Here is a 22090-nt window from a genome sequence, read left to right on the forward strand (position 1 = left end):
TTACATGACATGACATTTGCTCCCGCCCGCGGGTTCCCCAGGGTTCTGACTCTTCTCGATCTCTCCAATCATCAGCTCAAACGCCTTCTGCACGTTCTCGTTGTAGCGCGCGCTGGCCTCGGTCCAGCCGCAGTTGAGCTCCGTGGAAAGGGCCTTGCCATCGTCGGCCGTGACTTGGCGCTGCTCCGGTCGCAGATCGGACTTGTTTCCTACGATGACGAGCGGGACGTGTTCGGTGGCCTGCAGGAGGATGTGTTAGTTGCCTCAGACCGCGCGGATACGCAGACCAGGACTGTGCAGAGGGACGTTTCTCGACTTTGTCGAAGCGAATGTAACTGACCAGGTGGTTGAGAATCTTGTCACGTATTATGCGGGCCATCTCGAAGCTCTGCTTGTTGGCGACTGAGTAGATGATCATGTAGCCGTGGATGCCGATGAAGTGCTTCGAGTTGAGAATGCTGTACTCGTCCTGAAAGGGAGCATTCCTGTCAGTAAAATTGCACCATGGTACCTCATAGAAGGGAGAAGACGGTCCAAGATTGACGCGGGGCTGTAGCTCATCTGTTGAATGTGCATGGACTGCGGGGTGCAGAGGCGGGGATCAGAAAGCGCGGGCTGCGTACCTGGCCGGCGGTATCGATGATCTCGGTGGCATAATCCTGGTTTCTATACCGGATGACCTTGCTGAACGTGTTCTCGATGGTGGGGTAGTAGCTCTCTACGAAGTGGCCGTCGACGAATTGCACCGTCAAGGAGGATTTGCCTGGGCCGTCAGCTCTATAGCAATGATGCCAGAGGCGGAGAACTCACCGACGGCTCTGCTGCCGACAATGGCAATCTTGCGCTGCTTGGGGCCGGCCATGGTGGTGCTGGCGGCTTGTTCGTGTCTCGAGGTCTTGGAGCGACTCGCCAGGGTTGGAGATGGAGTGAGGTAATGTGGAGGGCGCTGATGCCTGAAGATGCCTTTCTCAGCTAGGTCGGGGAGGAACGCCGGCGAGCTGCAAGAGCTGCTCAGCGCAAACAGTTAGTGAAGGTCGGCCGTTCACGCGCGGTTGGTCTGCGGGAAGCCTATGCTGGTTCCGACTATCGAACCAAGCAGCGCGGATGTTGAAAACAGCGAGCAGAGAAGAAGACTTGTGCCTCCAGCGAGTGGTCCTTATGCCGTCATGCCTAGCGTACACACACAGACGCGGCCTCGCACTCAGGTTGGGCTCCAGAGAATTGCATCACGTAAATGCAAGGCCCGTTATTCGTCGCGACCGCTCTCATAGGGAACGCCCGCAGCCGCTAGCGCACACGCCTGGCAGCCCTCCGAGCAGAAGTGGACAAAGGCCGCCGTGAGAAGACGCCGAAACAACGCTCGAAAAAGGCTCCCCGGGGCGCCTCGCACTCGATTGGCCGCTGTCACCGACCCACCATCCCTCGCGCATGTGAAGCGCTCCAGGACCGCAGCCCAGCCGAGCCGCCCGCAGGACTCCAGATGCATGGAAGCCGTGGAAGCGCGCCAGAAGCATCGCGCAAATTGCTTCTGCCGGCACAACCGTTGCACACGCCGTCATTCGCGTCCGGAAATTTGGGACCTGCAGATGATGCGCTGTAGATTTAGCCATTGTGGAAGAACATGGCGACTATCCGACGCACATTGGAGGGTAAACCCGCCGTACCTTGCGCCCGTCTGATGTCATTGTGTAGATCCACGATAAAGTTCATGAGCTCTCATATGGTGGAAAACCTTACCCATGCCCGTTGCCCACTTCCCGTACATGCGAGTCTTCATCTGGCTCCTATACCAGAGTGTCTTTCTTTCGAGCCCATCGGCATCGCCAGGCACAACTTCCCTTTTCAAGACCTATGTGCATACACCCTCGCAACGCACCATCTCGAAGAGCCTAAAATCCGGCAGACATACGACGACGCCAAGATCCGGGCCTGGGGAAACTGGTCTTTCATACAGCATATCTGGGGTATCGAGCTAATCCGCGAGTGCCGGGTCCTTCAAAATCATTATCCCGTCGGAGCCCAACCAACTCCCCATACGAAATACATCCAAACCCAAATCCTTATCCTAGCCTAACTTATATCCAAATCCCAATCCTTACCCTAGCCTAAGTCCAAGTTAATTCAAGAAAGGACTGACCATTCAGTCCGTCATTACATCCCTGGCTGCCCACATTGCAGCTGCCGTCATACGGGGAAACGCGCAGTTTCCTGCACGCCCGCCTTCTCTAACCTCTCCACCACGAGCATAAGTCTCAGTGTGAAATTTTGCAATGTTTGTTGACCCTCAGCGCCCTCAAACTCAGCCTGATCTAGCCTTTGGTTGTACTGGACGAACTCTCTAACCTTTTGCACAAGCAAAGTCATGTTCTCCCCGGGAAGCAGGGAGATGACCTTGCGGCGCACCCGGTCGTTCAAGCAAAGGTTGCCGAGCATGATAGTGAGATAGCCGGTGGGAACGAGAAAGTGAGCATTTTTCACAGAATCGGCCTATAAGTCGTTAATTTATGTTGGGTTATCTCTGGCAGATAGGTAGGCTTACCCGCTCAGCGCGTTCCGATCCCTCAAGAAAGATATTCACCAGGTCCCCGAGCAGCTCATCCCCTCCTTGAGTCACATTTAGTCTGGCTTGATCACTGAACTCTGCAAGATTCATCATAGCGCCCAGTGCCAATATGAGGTCGTCCCGCACTCGTGTCAGCGGTTGCTGACTCGCATCATCTCCCAGTGTATGAAAACATTCCACGATGAAGCGAGCAAGGCGGGTAACGAACGTCTGATCCGCAAATATCTGACAGGCTTTGGGACGATTGTTGGCCAGGTTCATGCAAAGACGGATTACCAGCCGTCTTGGTGACGATCCGGTCGTGTCGAAGAAGGCCGACATCATATCAGCCAACCGTCGGAGTACCTCATCTGGCCAAGTAGCCTGACCATCTTTGGATATTGACAGTGACTCCAGTGCCGAGAACGCCGTTTCCAATATCAGATCGTCTTGTGTAGTTGCCTTGCCTGACTGCAGGCGCTGTGCAGGTCCGGATGCTACGTCGAGCACTTTGCCGATCATGTCATCGTCGACGATGGCCTCTGTGTTACCGGGAATCCGGAGCCCTATGACCAGCTCTTCCAGGACTTTGATAGCCAAGAGTTGTGGCGACAGCTTAGGCACGTCCGCTTCCGGCCAGTCGAGCAGTCGCAAGATGAGGGCTCGGAAATCTGCCACACTCTCTCGGGCACTGCTAGACATGTTCGTCTTCCTATCCTTCGAGATACGGTGTATATCCAAGCTCAACATTGGAGATGACAAGAGCTTCCGCAGAGTTGTCAAAATTTCGGACTGATAAACTTGCTCCACAACGGCGTAACTTGGCTTTGTTCTGAGTATGAAGATTATCGCGACAGCTGCTGCGAAGTCGAACACGATATCCCCGGTAGCAGAGATGGCCCGAAGCAATGAAGACGTCATTGCCGATTCTAGTAACTGGTTGACGTAGCTCACGTCGGCCAACTGAGTAGCAAACTCCATCATTGCACTGCGCCGTGCCGAAATATTAGTGTTGGTTTTTCCGGATATGTCCTCGATGATGGCCTGAGTCTCTGCCTCGAACTTGTATAATTGTCCTTTTCGACGAAGTTCAGGAAGGCCCGTCACTTGTTGCGAGTCGTCTTCGCTTTCAGTGACCGAGCCCTGTCTGGTGGGCAAGTCCACTTCAATGTCGTCATCCCAGTTCAACAGGCCGTCTTCAAGATTCGTCTCTTCCAGGTACGACCTCTGTTGAGCGTAGGTCCGAGATCTGTCCGCAGTGGGGACAGGAGCACGAGAGGTCTGGGAGCTTGCCTGGGTATCAGGGTCGATATCCATCGCCTCTGTTAGTTTTTGCGAAGCAACGTGGTGTTCAGCCTTGAATCGGGCCGCAGCTGGCCCGTTTGCAATCTTGGTGACATCTGCTTCTGATTCTTCGTCGCTTTCACTCTCCTCGTTGACGCTTGGCGCTCGTTGTTGTTTCAGCATATCAATGAGCCTCCCTTTCCTGGTGTGTTTAGATTGGGGAATATCGGACGACGATCGAGCTAATGCAGCGAAAGCAGAAATTGGGGTCCGCTCAGTGATTCGAAGCTTCGAGATGCTAGGCATTGGAGTGGTTTGGTCTGAACCGTCCTCCAACAAATTGCTGAACAGGTCCCGCTGCCGTGGTGTCACAGAGCCTGGCACGGCAGACTTCGCGCCTTGCGCACGCGGTGTGGCCTCATCGGGTAGTTCGTACATGGACTCGTCTTCGACAATTGGTGCTTCAAGGGTTTCCTGCGCACGTGACGAATTTGTCGCTGAGCACATGGCGAGCATACTGTGAAGCTTGACAGGAGACGATTGCGCTTTCGCTATCGTATGTCTTGAAATCACGGGAACAGTACGTGACTTTGTACGCTTTACCTTGTTGGATGGAGCGTCATGAGCCACCGCTACAAGGTTTGGTCGTGAAGCTTCATTCGCACTATGGCCTGGTGACAGGCTGTCGTCTGTCTTTTGGTGCTTCCTACTGCGCGGGGCTATGGATGCTTCTCTTTTCCTTTGTATGGGTATGGATGCTTCTCTCTTCCTCTGTATAGGTACGGATGCCTCCCGCTTTCCCTGTGCTATATTTATCTTCTTCACGGTCACGGACGACGAAGCGGAACCCCTCCGTTTGCGTTTATGAGAGGCATTGGATGTATCAGATCCTGCCGAGAGTTCTGGCGAAGGAGATCTATGCCGTTGAGACGGTTTTGAGAGTGCTTTTGTGCGTACAATCGGTGCTTTACGCGGTCGGTCGGATGTCTGCGTCGATACCTCGTCGTCAGAATAAGGGACATCGAAAACAGCAAAATCGTCGTTTGGTTCGGTCGGTGGTGTTGGTACCATCTCAGTAACCAAAGGCGCTGGCGCAGGATTGGCTTTCGTCTGTTTTGGTGCAGTTCTGGGTGCAACAGTCGCTCGCGCATTTGCCTTGAATGCCAATGCATTTTGCTTCGCTGCTTTCGCCGCTACGGTGGCTGTGGGTCTCGTATCTGCTACATCAGTTTTGGCTCGTGTTCGTACCGCTGGGGTTGCCATGATGAGAGGATCATCCGGAGACACCGCTACAACATGCTTCTTGTCCGATGCCTTTGCTTGTTGCGCAGGCACTTTTGGTCGAGTCACGTTGACCTTGCTCCGCAGTTGCTGCGCTGCTTTGACTCTACCCATTCTTACGGCTTTGCGTTCGTCGCCCGAGGAAGGCACGTCGAAGACATCGAAATTGTCCATAGGCTTCGGCGGAGGCTTTTGCAACGGTTTCTTGATTGCGGTACGAGGCCTGGACTCGCTGTCGGAGGGTACATCGAAGTCGTCATACAGCCCCGGTGACTGCTGTTTCCCTACGCGCACAGTGTCCACAGCGTTCTTAGTTCCAGAGGCTGCTCCAGGCTTTTGCGATGCACTGGTGAGTCTCCCCACCTGCTTGCGCGAACGCTCCGGCGAAGGCTCATCGTCGGTGAATATCTGCGCATTGCCGAAGCGCGCCGCCCGTCCGTATGTCACGAGCTTCTTGCGGCGCTCAGGGCCGGTAAAGATTGACGACATTGGCATAGCCATCGCGTGCGGGCGTCGGGCGGGGGAGGGAGTTTAGGAGCGCATGTTGGAAGGAAGGCGAGGTTGTCGGGAGCGATTTGCGCGTAGATAGGAATTCCCTCGCCAAGGGTAAGCGTCGGGGCGATTTGGCAATGTGAAGGCGCGCGGGTGCGAGGTGTTTTGGTTTGGAGGCTGCGTGGTTGCTCGGCTGCTTGCGTAAACGGCAATTCGAGACCGCAAACACGCGTGATTCGGCAGAGGCGCCGCCGCTGTGGCTGGTGCGTGTGAATGAGGAGAGCCAGGGTCCACCCGTGCTGCTAACTCAAAATTGCGGGCGGTGTACCATGACAGATGCCCAGATGGTGGAGCTCGCCGACGGCTACGAGATCACGAGTCTGGAACCTTTCCAAGGTCGAGCAACGCTCTTGCAGCTGATTCTTACATCTCTTCCTTTGTCAATTCCACCTCTGCCCTCACACTATTCTATAACAAGCTGTGGGTGACGCTCTTTGGATCTTGTTCGAGTACTCGGATCTCCCACTTCTCCACTTTCGCTTGCAAGCACTCTTATCACCCTCCAAAATGGCTTCGGAATCGCAGCCCCCCTCGCAGCCTCTTGGACCTGGCTACCGCGACGAGGCTCAAAGGCCTACCGCAACCGTCTCCAAGCCAATTCCCCAGGACAATGTCTTTATCCTACCGCAGACACCGCAGCTGATAGCGCTGCTAACGTAAGAGCACGTGCGCATACGAATGGACGTAGAACTCACCACATGTGTCAGGATGATTCGAGATGAGAACACGGGCCGGGCCGATTTCATCTTCTATTCCAACCGCATCATTCGGCTGCTCGTCGAAGAGGGCCTGAACCATCTACCAGTAGTAGGTCATGAAATCAGCACGCCAGTGGGGAGGCACTATATAGGCGTCAAGTTCGAGGGCAAGATCTGTGGTGTCTCGATCATGCGTGCTGGCGAGTCGATGGAGCAGGGTCTAAGGGATTGTTGTCGGTCTGTGAGAATTGGCAAGATCCTGATACAGCGGGACGAGGAGACTTCGAAGCCCAAGTTGTACTACGACAAGCTTCCGGAAGACATTGCGAACCGATGGGTCCTCTTGCTGGATCCGATGTTGGCTACTGGTAAAATCTGCTCACTCTAACTTTGCATCATGTTGATGATGCTAACGACAAACAGGCGGTTCGGCTCTCATGGCTATCGAAGTACTCAAGAGCCGGGGCGTGCCTGAGGACCACATCCTCTTCCTCAACCTGATCGCTAGTCCCGAGGGAATCAAGAAGTTTGCTGATGAGTACCCTAAAGTAAGGGTAGTGACAGCCTTCGTTGATCAAGGATTAGATGAGAAGAAGTACGTGCTTCCTGACGCATCCGATTCAATGACTGACCAATGTGCAGCTACATCGTTCCCGGTCTGGGTGATTTTGGCGATCGCTTCTACACCATGTAGATATCTAGCAAGATGTTGTCCTCGCAACCTTCTGGGAAGGAAAACGTGAGCAAGCATGGATATTGATGAAGAATGAGATCATGTATGGGGTGCATATGACAGGTCGAGAACTGGTGGACCAGGCCTCGGCCTATTGTTATTTGTGAATGTTAAATCGAATAAAAAGCCACAAGAGCCCACACTATCCGTCCGACTACTTTGGTCGAAACAAGATGAACCAATCCTACTGTCACAAGCGCAATAGTTACGCGCTACTTTTGGATACAACGCCTACCCGTTAAACCCTGGTATACCTCGAACGCCATACATGCCGCTAGTCAGTCCTTGACTACATGCAATCGAATCTTGTGTGTTGTACATGCAACGTACAGTTCGCCTACTCCAGTACAGACATTCAGTAGTCGTCGTAGTCGCCCTCGGCGTCGGCTTCGTCCTGGACAACGAAGTCTTCTGTTTCCTCCTCGACCCGGGACCTGCCTCCGCGGGCTGCAGGCCTTTGTGTAGCTGTGTTGGCCGCGGCCGCTTCCTTTGCTACCGCATCGCAAGCGTCGACCCAGTCTGAGTAGACATCGACAGGGGCGGAAAGGTCTATTGAAGGTCAGCGCTCTGCTATGAGCTACTTATTACCATGCTAAGACCACAATAGCGAGATCGAGCGTTGCCGAAGGCAGTGGCTAGCACTGGCTTTGCGTATGTCTCTAGGAGGTCTGCGCAAAGATTTTCACGACATACAATTGGTGTTGGTCTGGAAGGTCTGCCCGCACACCTTGCACTGAAGGTTGCCAACGCCAGACTTTTTCTCGATGGAGACGGAAACAGAGTTCTCGTGATTGCAGAAGAGGCACTGGAAGGTCGTCGGGAGCTTCTCCTTCTGTAGGGGACATTAGCGCACTTCGTGGTTATTGCGCGATTAAGTATACATACCTTCTTGGGGCCCTGCGGTTTCTTTGCCGACTTGCGTTTGCCCTGTTCTGAGTTAGAATCAAAACGCGTACAACTAGTCGCGTCCACTTGCCATTGTGCTGCGGTAGAAATGTGTCTTCGCTTTGTCGGGAAGGTGGGAGTGAAGACGCGAGCGTCGAGAAGGGTGGAGTGTGGCGCGTCGTGGTTGTTGTCGCGCGTTCGCGGCCAAGACTTCCGTCAAATCTGTGAGGTGTGAATGCACTCCGATAATAGCGCCAAGATAACGTAGGAGGTACGGAGGTGGCCGGGGACCGCCGCTTCCCCACATGTGCAGCTTGTTGCCCAAAGCGTCGTCGATAAGCTCGGCCAATCAGAAAAGCACGGGCGCCCTGTCATCGACCACCACGTGTGACCTAACTTCCCCCGCCGCTGTGCCTCCTCTCTCTTTCTCTCTCTTTTCCTACTGTCTTTCAGAGCTCGGAAATAGAAAACGGCTTCAACTTCCTTCGGTTGTTGTTTGCGTTCTTCATCAGCGGCACATACGTCCTTCAGCTCTTCCTCGGTAATCAGTGGTTCATTATCTACAGGCGGCCGGTAGATACGGAGGGTTCCACATTTTCCTCATTACACTTTCCTGTTCGTCGAGGGGGTTCTTTGTACTTGCATGAAAGCATTGCACAATCATCATGTCCGTCGAGAGCTCAAGTGATGTCCTTCTCAAGGAAATCTTGGAAGGACTCAACTCCTTGCGCAAGGAGAACTCCCAGCTAGCATCAGCCGTAGACACCATCAATGGCCGTGTAAACATGCTATCGGAGATCAAACAAATCAAAGATGAGGCTAAAGGTCAGCCTCAACCCTCCAACGGCCTTCTCGAGAAAGCCAAAGAAGTTGCTGCCTCCCTTTCGGAGAAGACCACGGAGGCCGTTAGCAAACAGTATGAGGAATCATCACCTGTTGCTGATACGTCTCCTCGTCGAACCAGCGTTTCCAAGACTTCCAAAATCATCTTGACTTCGTATCCTGGTCAAGCTGGTGTTGACCCACTGCCTATGGATTGGGGTCACAAAGACCCTGCAGTTCGAGGTCCCGTGGTTGTGTCTCGCCATTCGAATACCATCCGTAGGCGCAACGGTACGTTTTTCCCCGTCATTGGGCTTTTGAGTCTGCTGATATTTTGTAGCCATCGGCGCTCACGGTGGTTCCTACTCAATTTACCACGCTCTTGCCGTAGCAAGCGGGAACCTTGACATTGAACATAAGCCTGACTTTACCAACACCGAGCCCGCCGCAACCATCGGGCCGTTCCCTCAATGGAGCGACAAGAAGAAGATTGTAGCCATGGATCCTCTTGGACATCTGGCTCCATGGCTTTACAAGGAGACTATGGACAAAGAGGGTGTCGAGATCAGGCCTTCTATTGCCATTACCAAAGCCCACATGAAACTGCCTGAGCTGGAGGACAGCGTTCGCAAAGGTCGTCTCGTACCTGATGGCAAGATCTGTATCAACGAGAGCGGTGAATTGGCGGTCACAAAGGTTGCCGTTGAGCCTGTCTGGTATCTACCGGGAGTTGCCGAACGCTTCGGCATCGGTTCGTCAAGCCATCGTATCTGACTGCAAAAGCTGACAGCTTCGCTAGATGAGGGCACTCTTCGCCGTACGTTGTTCGAGGAGACTGGCGGATCCTACCCTGAGCTGATTACGCGGCACGATATCAAGCTCTTCCTGCCACCGATCGGTGGTTTGACTGTGTACATCTTCGGTGATCCAGCCAAGATGTCGGACGAGAAAGTCCGTCTCGCCCTGCGTGTCCACGATGAGTGCAACGGCAGCGATGTGTTCGGTTCAGACATTTGCACATGCCGTCCGTACCTCATTTTCGGCGTTGAGGAAGCCGTCAAGGAAGCTCAGAAAGGCGGCAGCGGTGTCGTCATCTATTTCCGCAAAGAAGGACGAGCTCTTGGTGAGGTGACGAAGTACCTCGTGTACAACGCACGAAAGCGCGGAGAAGACCGCGCGAGCGAGTACTTTAAGCGAACCGAGAACATTGCTGGTGTCAAGGACATGCGTTTCCAAGCACTCATGCCTGATGTGAGCCATCCTGCATTGCACATTGTACAACGTTCTACAGTGTCTACGACCTGTCGAATCAGCTGCTAATACTCGTGCCACTGTAGATCCTGCACTGGCTCGGCATCACGAAGATTGACAGAATGCTCAGCATGTCCAAGTAAGCAATCGTCACCCATAGCACTCCGACTGCAGGGTCTGCGCGTCAGAGCTAACTAACACGACTTTAGTATGAAACACGATGCGATTGTCGAGCAGGGCATCCCAATTCACGAGCGCGTGCCGATCCCTGAAGAGATGATACCGGCGGACAGCCGCGTCGAAATCGATGCGAAGATCCAAGCTGGCTACTGTAAGTTTATGCATTTATGCACGCGGAGAACAACGTCGCTCTTGCCTTATTTGACCATCGTGGGCGATGCAACGGGAGCATCGTGAATTGCACCTAGGAAGGACGCTAACACTCGTTGCTTATAGTCACTACCGGTCACGTTATGTCCATGGACGAGCTCGCCAACGTTAAGGGTCGCGGCTGGGAAGACATCGACGTAAGTACTCGGATCATTGGTATACCCGGATGGAGAGGAAGCTGACGACTACGATAGCACTAAATCACGACGCTCCGTGTTGATCAGCTCGTCGTCTGCTTGTTCACGAAAGATACCTAACTCCATATGCATCTCCGGATTTGTCACATTCTCGCGATTGGATTTGGGTTGGCATGTTGCATGGAAATTTGAAGGCTTGATAAGCTTGACTATTGGGTAGGACGCCTGTGTGATTCCTCGGTCGCTTGAAGTGGGCAGCACCGCGTGCTGCGGCTCCGAGTAAACAGCGAGGACTCTCACGCGATCAATGCAGGTAGACAAAACAAATACTTCAACTTGACGAATAGAGCAATCACCTCATGATATTTTACAGATCATGCTCAGCGATTGGTTCGGCCCAAGAAGTGCTCTCAGCAACGCACGCCGCCACCGCTGCGCATGGCTGACTGTTTGCCTGGATGATTGGTAGCTTCGGTATACCATAGAAGGACTAACACGGCGTAGCCTCAAGAGGATGGAAGACGAAGAGCATCTCAGGCTGACTCTGTCAAACAATGCTCACTCGGAATGAGTGCCATGTCACGGTCCTGTCACGAGTCGTATGAAGCTAACCGGCAAACAGCATGCCCTTCTGCCTACACCGTATCTCTCCACCCTCAGTCCTCTTTGTACACCCGCGCTCCCCGCATATGCATCACCACTCACCACACCTCACGTGTCCAGCCCTGCAGGCCCGCCATCAGCAGTACAGCAGGCCCTGTTCCCCTTCTCTTCCAAGGGTAGACCACACTCGCATATGTACCCCCACCACTTCCACGTACCCTACTGCCCTAAATTCGAAATCCGCCCTACCCGCTCACAGTCACAAATGCCGTTTACCTGCCGCATGACCGCCTCCCTCTTCCCCATCGCGCGGCCAGCGCGAGTGCAAGAAGAGTAAACACTAGGTTACCGGGGCGGCCCGCTTTTGGGCTCGACCGCTACCTCGCCTCTGCTCCGAGCATGCGCGTCGGCACAAGATTAGAAAGCGTTCCACCCTGCCAAAAAGTGGTCTCGGCCGGGAACACCACCCACTGCCCTACGTTACGTGCAAGGAGATGCCTACCGCGGACGACGGCACCATGAGGCGTAGCAGAAGCTACTCTGTCTAGACTTCTCGGGATCAGTTTCAGGGCGTCTACGTGGAGAACCCGCTGCTCCGTCTTACTGGGAAAGACCGGTATAAGCGCGTTCCGGAGTGTGGATGCCATAGGTGTGTAGTAGAGTGGCGGATGTACACGTGTGAGGCACGCACGCAGAACTAGCAAGTAATACGCAGACTGCGTAGGCGAGGATGTGCTTGTGTGCGGCCTCGGAAAGGATCGGCACGCAGGTCTGAGGGATATGCATTCTAGATCGCTGTGGGGTATTTTCTGAATGTATATGTATGTATGTGAGTGGTCTTGGGGTGGGCAACGCGAGCTCGGGAGGCTCCGAGTTGAGAGGAAAGGGGCGTGAGGGGAGACGGTGGGTTGCACAGCATGCTGCATTGCACATCTCCCAGACGGCAGTAAGGGTGCACGTCTAACGCGGAGTCTCAGAGCGTTCAGCGCAAAGCAGATATATATATGCGAGTGTGGTGTACACGGTGCGTGTGCCATTTCCTACTAAGAGCGTACGTGAGAAGCGGTCAATGTAACAAATTTCCGAGGGGTGACTCCACGTATACCGCGTTGTTAGTCGCAATCTCATAGGCGAAGGCGACCGGAGATAGTAACTGTGCATCCATAATGCAGACCACTCTTTTAACGGACAGCCTGCGTCCATGGAGGCGTTGAGATGGGAGGGAGGGGTGCGCGAAGAGGGTGTCACAAGATAACCTTAACCGTATCTGTGGGGCAGGCGACAGGTACCGAGCGCGTCTAATGTGTAGTATCGTGAGCTAGCAGGCGCTTTCATAACGGACTGGGCAGCATGGCATATGGCAGGTGTCTCGTGTGCTCGGCGGTGTGGGCACGCTTGTGTTTGTCTATCTACACGCTTGCGGACGGAGAAAAGCGAGAGTTCCATTCGTCGCTATTATCTGAACTACCGATCATCGTCAGTCGATCAAGGGGCGCCACATTGAAAACTGAGCAATAGAATGAGTCGGCGTGGTGAGAAGGATATGAGCGCTCCAACAGGACCGCAGATGCAATGTATAATGGATAACAAACACCTGTTGAGCGGTCACCCTGAATGGGCGCGACGCCGATTGACTCGTCCAGGGAGGAGAAAGATTTCCACTGGCAAGTGCGGGCGATGTTCCGGCAGTGGCAGCCGCCGGCGAGCGTCATGCAGTGCAGCTGAGGTTTAGTGAAGAGGAGGCACGAGTCTGGACGCCTGTCCGCCCCGCTCTGGAGAACAAAGTGGATCGCGATGTTATGCCATGAGGTGGACTGTCAGAACTGGGAAACTTCGACACCTGAAGGGCCGTCGGAAGTTAATCTCTCGTGCTTTTCGAGGTGTAACGTCAGAGTTGCTGCTGCTCTCGACGCAAAGCGTCTTTGTAGCACTCGCTTTCTCGCTCGCCCGGTTGATGGGATGCACGATGAGACGCGAGAACGAGCCGACTGTTCAACTGGTGGCGGGAGCGGCCGGCAGTCAGTACGTGGCCGCCGCTTATTCCATCCCGCCCGAGCGTGCAGGAAATAGCCGTGTGCCGATGTCAGGAAAACAAATAAGTAGGGATGCGTCATAGAAGAGGTAAGCAACGGGTTTGCGAGCTTGGAAGGATGAAATGCAGGTGCGACGCGTGGGATTCTGTTGGATGTTGGCTCGTGTTGCTGTGTGCTTCTTTGCGCGAGCCATGTCATTGCGCGTGGATTAGTGAAACGCAAGACCTCGCGATGCTCCCGACACCGCCTCGACCGTTGCGACGCCAGAGGCAGATGTGATTGTGAAGCATTGTGAGGCGGTGGCACCGTCTTTCGAACTCCTACCTGGCCGCACACACCAGAAGGCGGTCCTGTCGATGCAGGATCAGGAACGGCCGCCCTCCGTCTCGCAAGGCGTCTGCGCCCACCAACTGGAGCGTGCCTTGCCGGTCCTGAAATGGTGGCTGTCTGGCAGTTGTCTCTCCACCACACGGCGTCCATGACGGAGGCGTCTGTTCAAGGCGCATCCATGTCCCGATTCGAGACCCCGCTGCCTTGGAACCCGCGTTACCGGCTTCAGAGCCGCGATGCCAATCAGGCACGAGAGGCCTCAATACAGCCAACGTCAGCGAATTTGCTAGAAGCAGTAGCCACTTCCAGGGCTATCGATATCTCGGAGCGACCAAAAGAGACACGGCGGTGGCCAACGCACGCCGCGAGATGAAGTGTGATCGTGAGTCGGTCGGGGACGAGTCAGGACGTATGGACTGATGACAGCGCAGCCGCCTTGTAGCCGGCTAGCTGCCTGCTGTCCTAACGGTCCACGTTGTTCAGAGGCGTGCATCGTGCATAGCGACCGGGGCCGAGAAAGTCTAAGCTAGAGGGCCCGGCTGATGATGCAGCTGGCGTTGCAGGGGTGCCCTGCTTTTGCAGAGGCGTTGTAGTCTGGGTGAATGGCGTCTGGGCGCGGGCACTCAGCATTATTACCACTACGTCTTCCAACTGCTTTGCTCTTCATTTCACCTTTCCCACCGTCAATCACCCAATCAACTAGACGAGCAGATATACATTCGACTTCGAAATGGCGAACAACACAAGATACTACTACTCGCTCCCAACGCAACCACCACAGCAGCCACGGTCCACATCAGGCAGCCGTCGACCACCTCTAACGCCTTCAACCGTCTCCTCGCCATGTCTTACAACACAATCGACGATAGCAAGCCGAAGAGACTCAGGATCGGGGAGTCCGACCAAGGCCTCTGCCCTACTTGCCAAGGTTGCCTCGCACCCATCCACCCCAAGGACCGAGACACCACCAGGTAGCCCGATCTCGTCACCAGAAGAGAGGATGCACTCGAGTCCAATGTACAGCCCAGACCGACCTGCTGTATGGAGGAGCGAGAGTGCTCGCTATGTCCATCAGTATAGGCAGCAAGGTAAGCATGTTTAGCCTTGTGTCACAGTGCAATAGTTGACCAGTTCCAGATGGCTACATCAGCTTTCCAGACTTTGAGAAGTTCTGCCAGTCTCAGAATCCCTACCAGCAACAGCGCAGAGATCACAGTGCCGTGAGGACTTGATTTGGTCATGTGGTCAACCAAGTAACCCTACAAATCGAGAGAAAAGCGATCGAAAGACCCATCACCAAGCTATTGAGCATCACCCCGAACACCGTCATTCCTTTGTCATCGAGGACAGAGTTGGTAGAGAGGAATTAGCACCCAACGAATCTAGGACCAAGCCATGGACTGGAAATCAACGAGATGTCTGGGTGCCCCACAGAGCGACTGGGAGAACGAGAGCTTCTCAGTTCCTGCCTCAGAAGGGGTTGAGCAGGTTTTGAGAGTCGCACAGAGAGGCGGAGAGTGCTCAGCGAAAAAGAAATGAGGGAAGAGTCATAGAAGGAGTGCGTGCAGTGGCTCCATTTAGCTCGATACCAGCCGGCGAGCATTCAAATTGACTGCGTCAGTCAACGAAAGGAGTTCGACCGAGCGGTGTCTGGGACCGGTCTGTGGGAGGATGGAAGTAGCGAGGCGAGAAGCGACACTAGCGGTGCGGAAGCGGATCAGAGAGTAGCGAGTCGTGACAGGAGAGCGGTCAGGAGAACTCGATTGCAATGTAACTTGTGCAGAAATAAGGAAATCATAAACAAAATCACAAAACTCATAAGTCGTTCTGAAGCACGAATCCAGCAGTGCACGCTGCCGACGCATCGTCACAGTAGCGGCAGTTTTCTGTAGACCCTGTGGCGCGGTGGTTTGCGGACAACGACCTGAACAAACCCCACCGCCCAGAGAATTGGGTCTCGCTGGCAATGGTGTCTAGCAATTTGTTCACCGGCTGTGGCCGTAGTCTGACTTTCGTCGGTCAATGTGGAACATTTCTTACCATGTTCCTAATGATGCCAAGATCGAGTTGCTGCTATTACGATCTGGATCCAGCCATATCGGAGAGAGCTTCCATATCAGTTACTACTACCATAGTAAGTAGAAAAGTAGGGCGACCGCATTGCTGGATGGAAGGTGCATGAGGCGATCAGTGTCAAGAAAGTTGGAAATCAATATAACGATGTGGCAAAACCGCGACAATTGCGCAACAAGGCGTACAGCTCCTTCCATTGCGGTGGTGAAGTCCCAATAGGACTTGGCGTTGGCTGCGATGACACCGCGACACGCACGAGGAAGATGAGCAAGAGTAGATCCGTCGTTGAAAAAGGCATGCGATCATTTGCGGTGTTCGTGCAAGGCGAAGGCCCTTGATTCGTTTCTCTTGGCCCACGTGATTTGGGCCCGTGCGCGCACACCACTCGCTTAGCGAAGAAATTCAGCGTGGGCTTCGACTTGTTAAACGACACAACCAGAACAGCCCTCCCACCCCATCGCAACCATGGCTGTCGGCAAGAACAAGCGTCTTTCAAAGGGCAAGAAGGGTCTCAAGAAGAAGACCGACACCTTCGCGAAGAAGGACTGGTACAACGTCAAGGCTCCTGGCACTTTCCAGGTCCGAGAGTAAGACTCCCCGCCGCGGCATTGTGCGCCCGCACACTCTTCAATGGACAGCATACTGAGTTTTCTTCCTTTGCAGCGTCGGCAAGACCCTCGTCAACCGTACCTCCGGTCTCAAGAACGCCAACGATGCGCTGAAGGGCCGGATATTCGAGGTTTCCCTCGCGGACCTCCAGAAGGACGAGGATCACGCTTTCCGTAAGGTCAAGCTCCGCGTCGACGAGGTCCAGGGCAAGAACTGCCTGACCAACTTCCACGGCCTCGACTTCACCTCCGACAAGCTCCGCTCGCTCGTCCGCAAGTGGCAATCCCTCATCGAGGCCAACGTCGTCGTCAAGACCACTGATGACTACCTCGTCCGCCTCTTCGCTATCGCCTTCACCAAGCGACGACCCAACCAGATCAAGAAGACCACCTACGCCGCTTCGTCGCAGATCAGGCAGATTCGCAAGAAGATGACTGAGATCATGACCCGTGAGGCCAGCTCGTGCTCCCTCGCTCAGCTCACCCAGAAGCTCATCCCCGAGGTCATCGGCCGCGAGATTGAGAAGGCAACCCAGGGCATCTACCCTCTCCAGAACGTATGTGTTGTTGTGGATGCGTGTGTTTTACCTCTTGGCTAACACACAACAGATCCACGTCCGCAAGCTTAAGCTTCTCAAGCAGCCCAAGTTTGACCTTGGTGCCCTACTCGGTCTCCACGGCGAGTCAAGCCAGGACGACTCGGGTCAGAAGGTACGGCCTCTATATGCGACGGATCTGGGGATAATAGCTAACTTACAACAGGTTGAGCGGGAGTTCAAGGAGACGGTGCTTGAGGAGGTGTAAGGGACATGGTTGAATAGGCTGGGGTCTCTTACGGTTTTCGCGACATGAATATGGGCATCACATGGTGTTATGTTTACAAATGAAAGGTTAAACATGACCCTACTGAGTGCTTGGTGGCAGTGACGGCGTGCACTACAAACGATTCATACCACGGTGTTCAGTGGCGGTGCAGGAAAAGTCCAAGGCAATGACATTTTGGCATTGACAACGTTCACCTCTGCTCCCTTCCTCTCCGCAAGCTCCCTAGCTATACGCATGTCGAAATGTCAGATCACGATTCATGTCTTTGCAGGTCCGGTGCGCAGTGTGCGGTACTAACGTCTCTCGCCTGGCAGTGTCGATCGCTGCAGCACCTTACATCCAAGTACTGTGCGCAAGGTCTGCTCCGGATCTGCATTGATGTTACTCGCGGAGTTTTACACTGCACCATTCCCTTCCCTGTTCCTAGTGTCCTCGTGCTCAACTTAGTTTACATAAACTTGTTGCTGACCTTGTCTCCACTACAGGCTTTGCTTCAGGGCCAGACACGATCGACATCCGTATCAACTCTCTGCCGGAAGCCTTGCCGCAGCCGCAGCCGCAGATTTTAGTTCCTGGGGTTCTGGAAGTCGGGATCGGCGAGAATCTGTATACTTGCCACGCAAGCTTGCGTACAAGATATTGCATGCAGCTGCTGAATCGTTCTGGTGAGACATTACATCACTGCGCATACTGCGTCCGTGCAGTACAGCTCCGGAGAAGACGTCAGTCCAGGAGTGCATGCTTCCTATTTCTGGCACGCCCAGGTACCTGTTCCCATGTTGATCTGGGATCGGGTTCACCTTGTACAAGCGAGATATGCTGAATTCACACATGCTCCACCAGCGTTCCCCAAATCAAACCATGCAACGTCGCTCCGGCGCGATCCGAGCCCTACCAAGAAACCTCCCTTCTAGAGTCTGCACGCTCCAAAGCGTGCCAGCACATTGGATCCTTACCTCTATACACACGAACGGCCCCACTACTCCACTACTACACTCTTATCGTAACGCAGAAAACACTACCAGCAAGCCCAGCAACTGAGCCATTGCATCTCGCTTACTCGATGTGACCACTGGTCGTGATGCTTGAAGTTGGTGGGGTTGGGTTAGTGCTGCTGGATTGGGAATGGAGGGATTACACCGCTACTTTGACGAGAAAGGACGTCAGTGGTGAACGGAACTGAGGGAGAAGAGCTAGGGTTGCGGAGGCGGGTTGTGGGGTTGGTTTTGTACCGTGGTGTATACGTAGTGGGATTTTGTTGTGGATGCGCCGATGGGATCGCGATGGAGGAGGAATGACGCGAAGGCTCTGCGGCTGGGCTAAGCTAGGATATTGAGGCCTTATCATTGAGGCTGCATGCTATCTGCGATTTGTCTTCACCATGGCGATTCATTGAACCCGTGAAGGTGGTGGTGGGGGTTGGGGAGGGGCTGGCGGTGTTAAAAGGTCTTTGCTCAGCAACCGAATCAAGTAAAATCTCTACCAGATACAAAGTGTAGTGCTTACTTGAGTAACCGCAGAACTCAGATAGATGCAGGCTCTCGTTCCTCACGCTTTATCTTAACTGCGTTGTATAGGATAATAGAGAGTCGCATTACTGCTGGCCATAGAAAAATCAGTCTGTGTCGACCTTCAAGTGCTGAATAAGACATACACGAGCAGTTTTTGACGATAGGAAAGATTAGTGCAGAAGAGGACGTGCCATGTATATGGACACGATGACTGCTATATCAACCTGATTATGACATTCTCTTTCCTCTACACAAAGATAAGATTGCAGCGAGCGTTCTATTAAGGTTGCACCGTGTTTGCCCTGGATTATGACATCACACGCTAGGGGCCTTAACATCATCTCCAGTACCCTGCTTCACAGTAAACCAGATGCTAGCGAGGATATAGTAGCGCCAATATATCCTAAGAATGGCCAACTGGGTACTTCCTCGCAATACTCAGATGCCAAATCCGTGCTGGTATTCGAATCCATGAACTCTCGCTTTGCCATGCGTACGGAAGTGCTCTTGTTTCATCGTCACTATTAAATAGATACATGCGACGAAATCTTATTCATAACCTCTAGGCTGATGTACTCGGTACAAACTCTGTTCCAGTACTCTCCTCACACTTGATAAATGCTCTCCGGGATCCACAATGCTGCTTACGTTCATGCGAGGTTGCGACTCGAGCTAGCCGGCTGCAGAGATAGGCGCGGAACGGAGATGGCAAGATTATCTTCCTATCAATACCTACCATAGTCACCCATCAAGAACCTCATAAACTGACCCTCTCCAAGAGAAGCCTACACTGGACTCGTAGTATCCTTGGATAGGAATAAGCATCTCACGAAGTGCGCAAGACCGCCGTTCGCATCACCACGCCATTGACGGTCCACGTTTTCACCAGTAGCCAACCACTTCTCAAAGTACCATAGATATCTCACGAATTTCTCACCAACGAAATTCCTTATCGGAGCTTTACAAAATTTCTTCCACGCCTTTCCATGGCCCTGAGTATATTGTTCATAAAGTCATAGCCAATCCGTGTATATAGGAGGCTGATTATTAGCCTGTTCAACTTTTTGACAGCTTGGTGCCCTATTTTAACGTCTACCAGGCCCGGGAATATAGATGCAGTAGATCCTGGCCAATGATTCACATCCTATATACACAGATTAGCCGACATTTATTTGTTTTTAAAAAGGTACCCATAGCTATGGAAATATGGGGGAGCATTTCTTGAATTTGACAATAGAAGCATAATTTCACATCCAAATTCTCACCTACAAGAAATTCTCGGCCCGCAAGACCTCCCGCAAGCTACCAGTACATTTTGATCTAAGCTAGCCATGTGAAGGTTCCTCGCATCAGACAAGCAATTTCGATCTCAATGTACCGCAAAACATGAATATGACTCGCCTGACTTGGAAGAACCATAGAATGTTGGAGACAATAATGGCGCATAAACATCTGCCAAGGGCCGTGATAGTCGGACTTCTGCATCGCAAAGCCACAGTCCATAGATCCAAATACCGGCATGATTCACTCCAATAGTGCTTGAGCCAATCTGGGTAGTCTGCTTGTTGCGCTGCCTTTTCTCAGACGACCTCTAATGGCGATTGCTAGCTTTGTACGCCCTTCTTTTTTCCTTTTTCTTTGTTCTTCTGTTGGAAGTCGTGGGTTACTTCATTTGGTCACAGTTATTCCGAAGAGAATGTTCAGTCTCTCTGCCGATAAGGAAGGCTTTCACCATGGTGTTTTGGACGATCTATTCGAACGTAATGAATGATATTACTCTAAAACGATGAAAGATACGGCTCTGAATGGGTTTAAAAAGATTCAAAAGATGCAACTGTAGCTCATCCCAGCAACGCTTTGTATCCAGTATAGGCATGTATCTAAACCGCCTGCGCATTGACACCAGCATCTGCTGACAAGTGTTATCGGGGAATTAAATTGCCCTAGCAGTCCGCATTGCCGTGAACCAGGAAATTGTACCCATCTCCAAAGTGCTGGAATGCCAAATTCGTCTTCTTGTCGCCTGCGCCCGCACTAGGATTACTCCCATAGCACGCCCTGTACGCATCCTCAACCTTGAACCCTAGCTCATGGAGGTTGAAATTGGTCGCAGATTTGCCAGTATTGTACAAATTGACGGCGGTATGGCCTGGTGATCCGGTCAGTCCATTTTTGCGACTTGGTGGATGATGGGAGCTTCAAGCGAATTACTCACCGTGGCATACAATGCGATTCGATCCTCCTGCACCAACTCCAACGGTGCCCGTCTTTCCCTTGAGCGTCTTGATGCTGGTCCACAAATCAGCGTGATTAACTAGCTGTGTCGGCAGCATGACACGCACTCATTTGCGACTCTGGCTTCCGTAACTTTTGCGTAGTTGCCGAGACCACACAGATTCTTGTCGCGCTTCTCAAGGTCGGAGGCGGGAGCAGGAACTGCAATACCGAAGCTGGCAATGCAGAGCAACAGGGCGGAAGTCAAATGCATGGCGAAGAAGGCGTTCTTGAAACGATGACTTTCGATTTCGCAACGATGCTGGATGTTAAGACTTGAATGAAGAGTCTTGCTAAACTGTAGTGAGTAAATGAACGACTAGCTACTCCAGCTCTTTTATACTGTTCTTCAACCCAACATGCGATGGCCCTTGAGACCGCTTCTTGCTCTGCACAACAACAAGTGTGGAGTAGTTTGCGTACGGCCTCCCATCGTCATACACTCATAGTAGTACAAGTGTCTGGTCACCGTTCAGATGGGGCTGAACACTTCAAGGCGCCAGCTGTCTCCGCCAATGGTTGGTCAATCTAGCACGTGACTTTAGAACAGCTGGGCACCTGAACATTACAATCAGGCCAGGCCAATTCTCTTCTCAGAACATCTCTAGGGCCGCGTGGTATAAGTGGTTTAGTGTACGCGCAACGTATTGAGTCCTCCCAGCATAGATGTTATATCGAATACGTAAGGCACGCCTAGATTGCCATTCAGTACTCATCGGAAATTCGGGCACTCAGTGTTACTCCAGGATAAGAATTATAATGCCTGTATATTTGACTTGAGACGGTAGCCTTAAATAGATTTTAGCAAACAACTGTTATGGTTTCTCGACTGGTTGGAAACTGGAAATGAGTGAAAAGTTGGCCTATATCTCTGAGGTTGAGTACAAATAACGGGTTGTACCAGTGCGCCATGGTACAGATCAAGGAAGGCAGTGAAACGTATATTCTCACTGTCTTCTTGAAGAGATATTGGGTCCGCTCGTTCAATCGCTTGTTGTTGGGATGCGCACCAATTTCTTTGACTCGGTATCCATCGCGAAGCTGTGGTGTAATTCAAACCTCCGAGACACCAAGAACTCAAAGCCTAGGCATCTCAGCATCGACAGTTGGAGAAAGTAACGTCGTAGTACGATCCCACGTTGAAGACCCACATGCTCTTCACGGAGATCAATCGCCAGTAATTAGCTCACGCTTGGTGACAGCCAAGCTAAAGTAAAACTCATAGTCGCCATCACAGTTGATGTTGCTTCGATATTTC

The 22090-nt window shown here is 52.8% G+C and overlaps 8 protein-coding genes across 8 annotated transcripts; 4 read left to right on the plus strand and 4 right to left on the minus strand.

Annotated features, from left to right (window-relative positions):
- Nucleotides 1-862, minus strand: RHB1 (GTP-binding protein; the record flags this gene model as incomplete). The annotated part of the gene is made up of 4 exons (XM_056214303.1): nucleotides 1-209; nucleotides 307-469; nucleotides 624-763; nucleotides 811-862. 4 exons carry the CDS (start codon nucleotides 860-862, stop codon nucleotides 1-3), a joined length of 564 nt encoding a protein of 187 aa, XP_056071570.1.
- Nucleotides 863-2184: 1322 nt separating this feature from the next.
- On the minus strand, nucleotides 2185-5608 carry N0V89_005527 (uncharacterized protein; the record flags this gene model as incomplete). Its single annotated transcript, XM_056214304.1, has 2 exons — nucleotides 2185-2487; nucleotides 2540-5608. 2 exons carry the CDS (start codon nucleotides 5606-5608, stop codon nucleotides 2185-2187), a joined length of 3372 nt encoding a protein of 1123 aa, XP_056071571.1.
- A 558-nt stretch (nucleotides 5609-6166) lies between these two features.
- Nucleotides 6167-7051, plus strand: FUR1 (Uracil phosphoribosyltransferase, synthesizes UMP from uracil; the record flags this gene model as incomplete). Its single annotated transcript, XM_056214305.1, has 4 exons — nucleotides 6167-6315; nucleotides 6367-6725; nucleotides 6781-6952; nucleotides 7000-7051. 4 exons carry the CDS (start codon nucleotides 6167-6169, stop codon nucleotides 7049-7051), a joined length of 732 nt encoding a protein of 243 aa, XP_056071572.1.
- Nucleotides 7052-7445: 394 nt separating this feature from the next.
- On the minus strand, nucleotides 7446-8069 carry N0V89_005529 (uncharacterized protein; the record flags this gene model as incomplete). Its single annotated transcript, XM_056214306.1, has 4 exons — nucleotides 7446-7639; nucleotides 7784-7922; nucleotides 7976-8022; nucleotides 8063-8069. The coding sequence occupies 4 exons, from the start codon at nucleotides 8067-8069 to the stop codon at nucleotides 7446-7448; spliced, it is 387 nt and encodes a 128-aa protein (XP_056071573.1).
- Nucleotides 8070-8640: 571 nt separating this feature from the next.
- On the plus strand, nucleotides 8641-10638 carry URC1 (putative GTP cyclohydrolase; the record flags this gene model as incomplete). Its single annotated transcript, XM_056214307.1, has 7 exons — nucleotides 8641-9088; nucleotides 9138-9548; nucleotides 9597-10048; nucleotides 10135-10187; nucleotides 10258-10379; nucleotides 10505-10575; nucleotides 10633-10638. The coding sequence occupies 7 exons, from the start codon at nucleotides 8641-8643 to the stop codon at nucleotides 10636-10638; spliced, it is 1563 nt and encodes a 520-aa protein (XP_056071574.1).
- Nucleotides 10639-14271: 3633 nt separating this feature from the next.
- N0V89_005531 (uncharacterized protein) lies at nucleotides 14272-14773 on the plus strand (the record flags this gene model as incomplete). Its single annotated transcript, XM_056214308.1, has 2 exons — nucleotides 14272-14629; nucleotides 14679-14773. The coding sequence occupies 2 exons, from the start codon at nucleotides 14272-14274 to the stop codon at nucleotides 14771-14773; spliced, it is 453 nt and encodes a 150-aa protein (XP_056071575.1).
- A 1306-nt stretch (nucleotides 14774-16079) lies between these two features.
- Nucleotides 16080-17026, plus strand: RPS1 (ribosomal 40S subunit protein S1B; the record flags this gene model as incomplete). The annotated part of the gene is made up of 4 exons (XM_056214309.1): nucleotides 16080-16201; nucleotides 16278-16779; nucleotides 16832-16933; nucleotides 16985-17026. 4 exons carry the CDS (start codon nucleotides 16080-16082, stop codon nucleotides 17024-17026), a joined length of 768 nt encoding a protein of 255 aa, XP_056071576.1.
- A 3475-nt stretch (nucleotides 17027-20501) lies between these two features.
- Nucleotides 20502-20891, minus strand: N0V89_005533 (uncharacterized protein; the record flags this gene model as incomplete). Its single annotated transcript, XM_056214310.1, has 2 exons — nucleotides 20502-20707; nucleotides 20774-20891. 2 exons carry the CDS (start codon nucleotides 20889-20891, stop codon nucleotides 20502-20504), a joined length of 324 nt encoding a protein of 107 aa, XP_056071577.1.
- Between the last annotated feature and the right edge of the window lie 1199 nt (nucleotides 20892-22090).

The sequence above is a fragment of the Didymosphaeria variabile genome, assembly GCF_027946475.1.
Source record: "Didymosphaeria variabile strain IMI 356815 chromosome Unknown scaffold_4, whole genome shotgun sequence".
Lineage (NCBI taxonomy): Eukaryota > Fungi > Ascomycota > Dothideomycetes > Pleosporales > Didymosphaeriaceae > Didymosphaeria > Didymosphaeria variabile.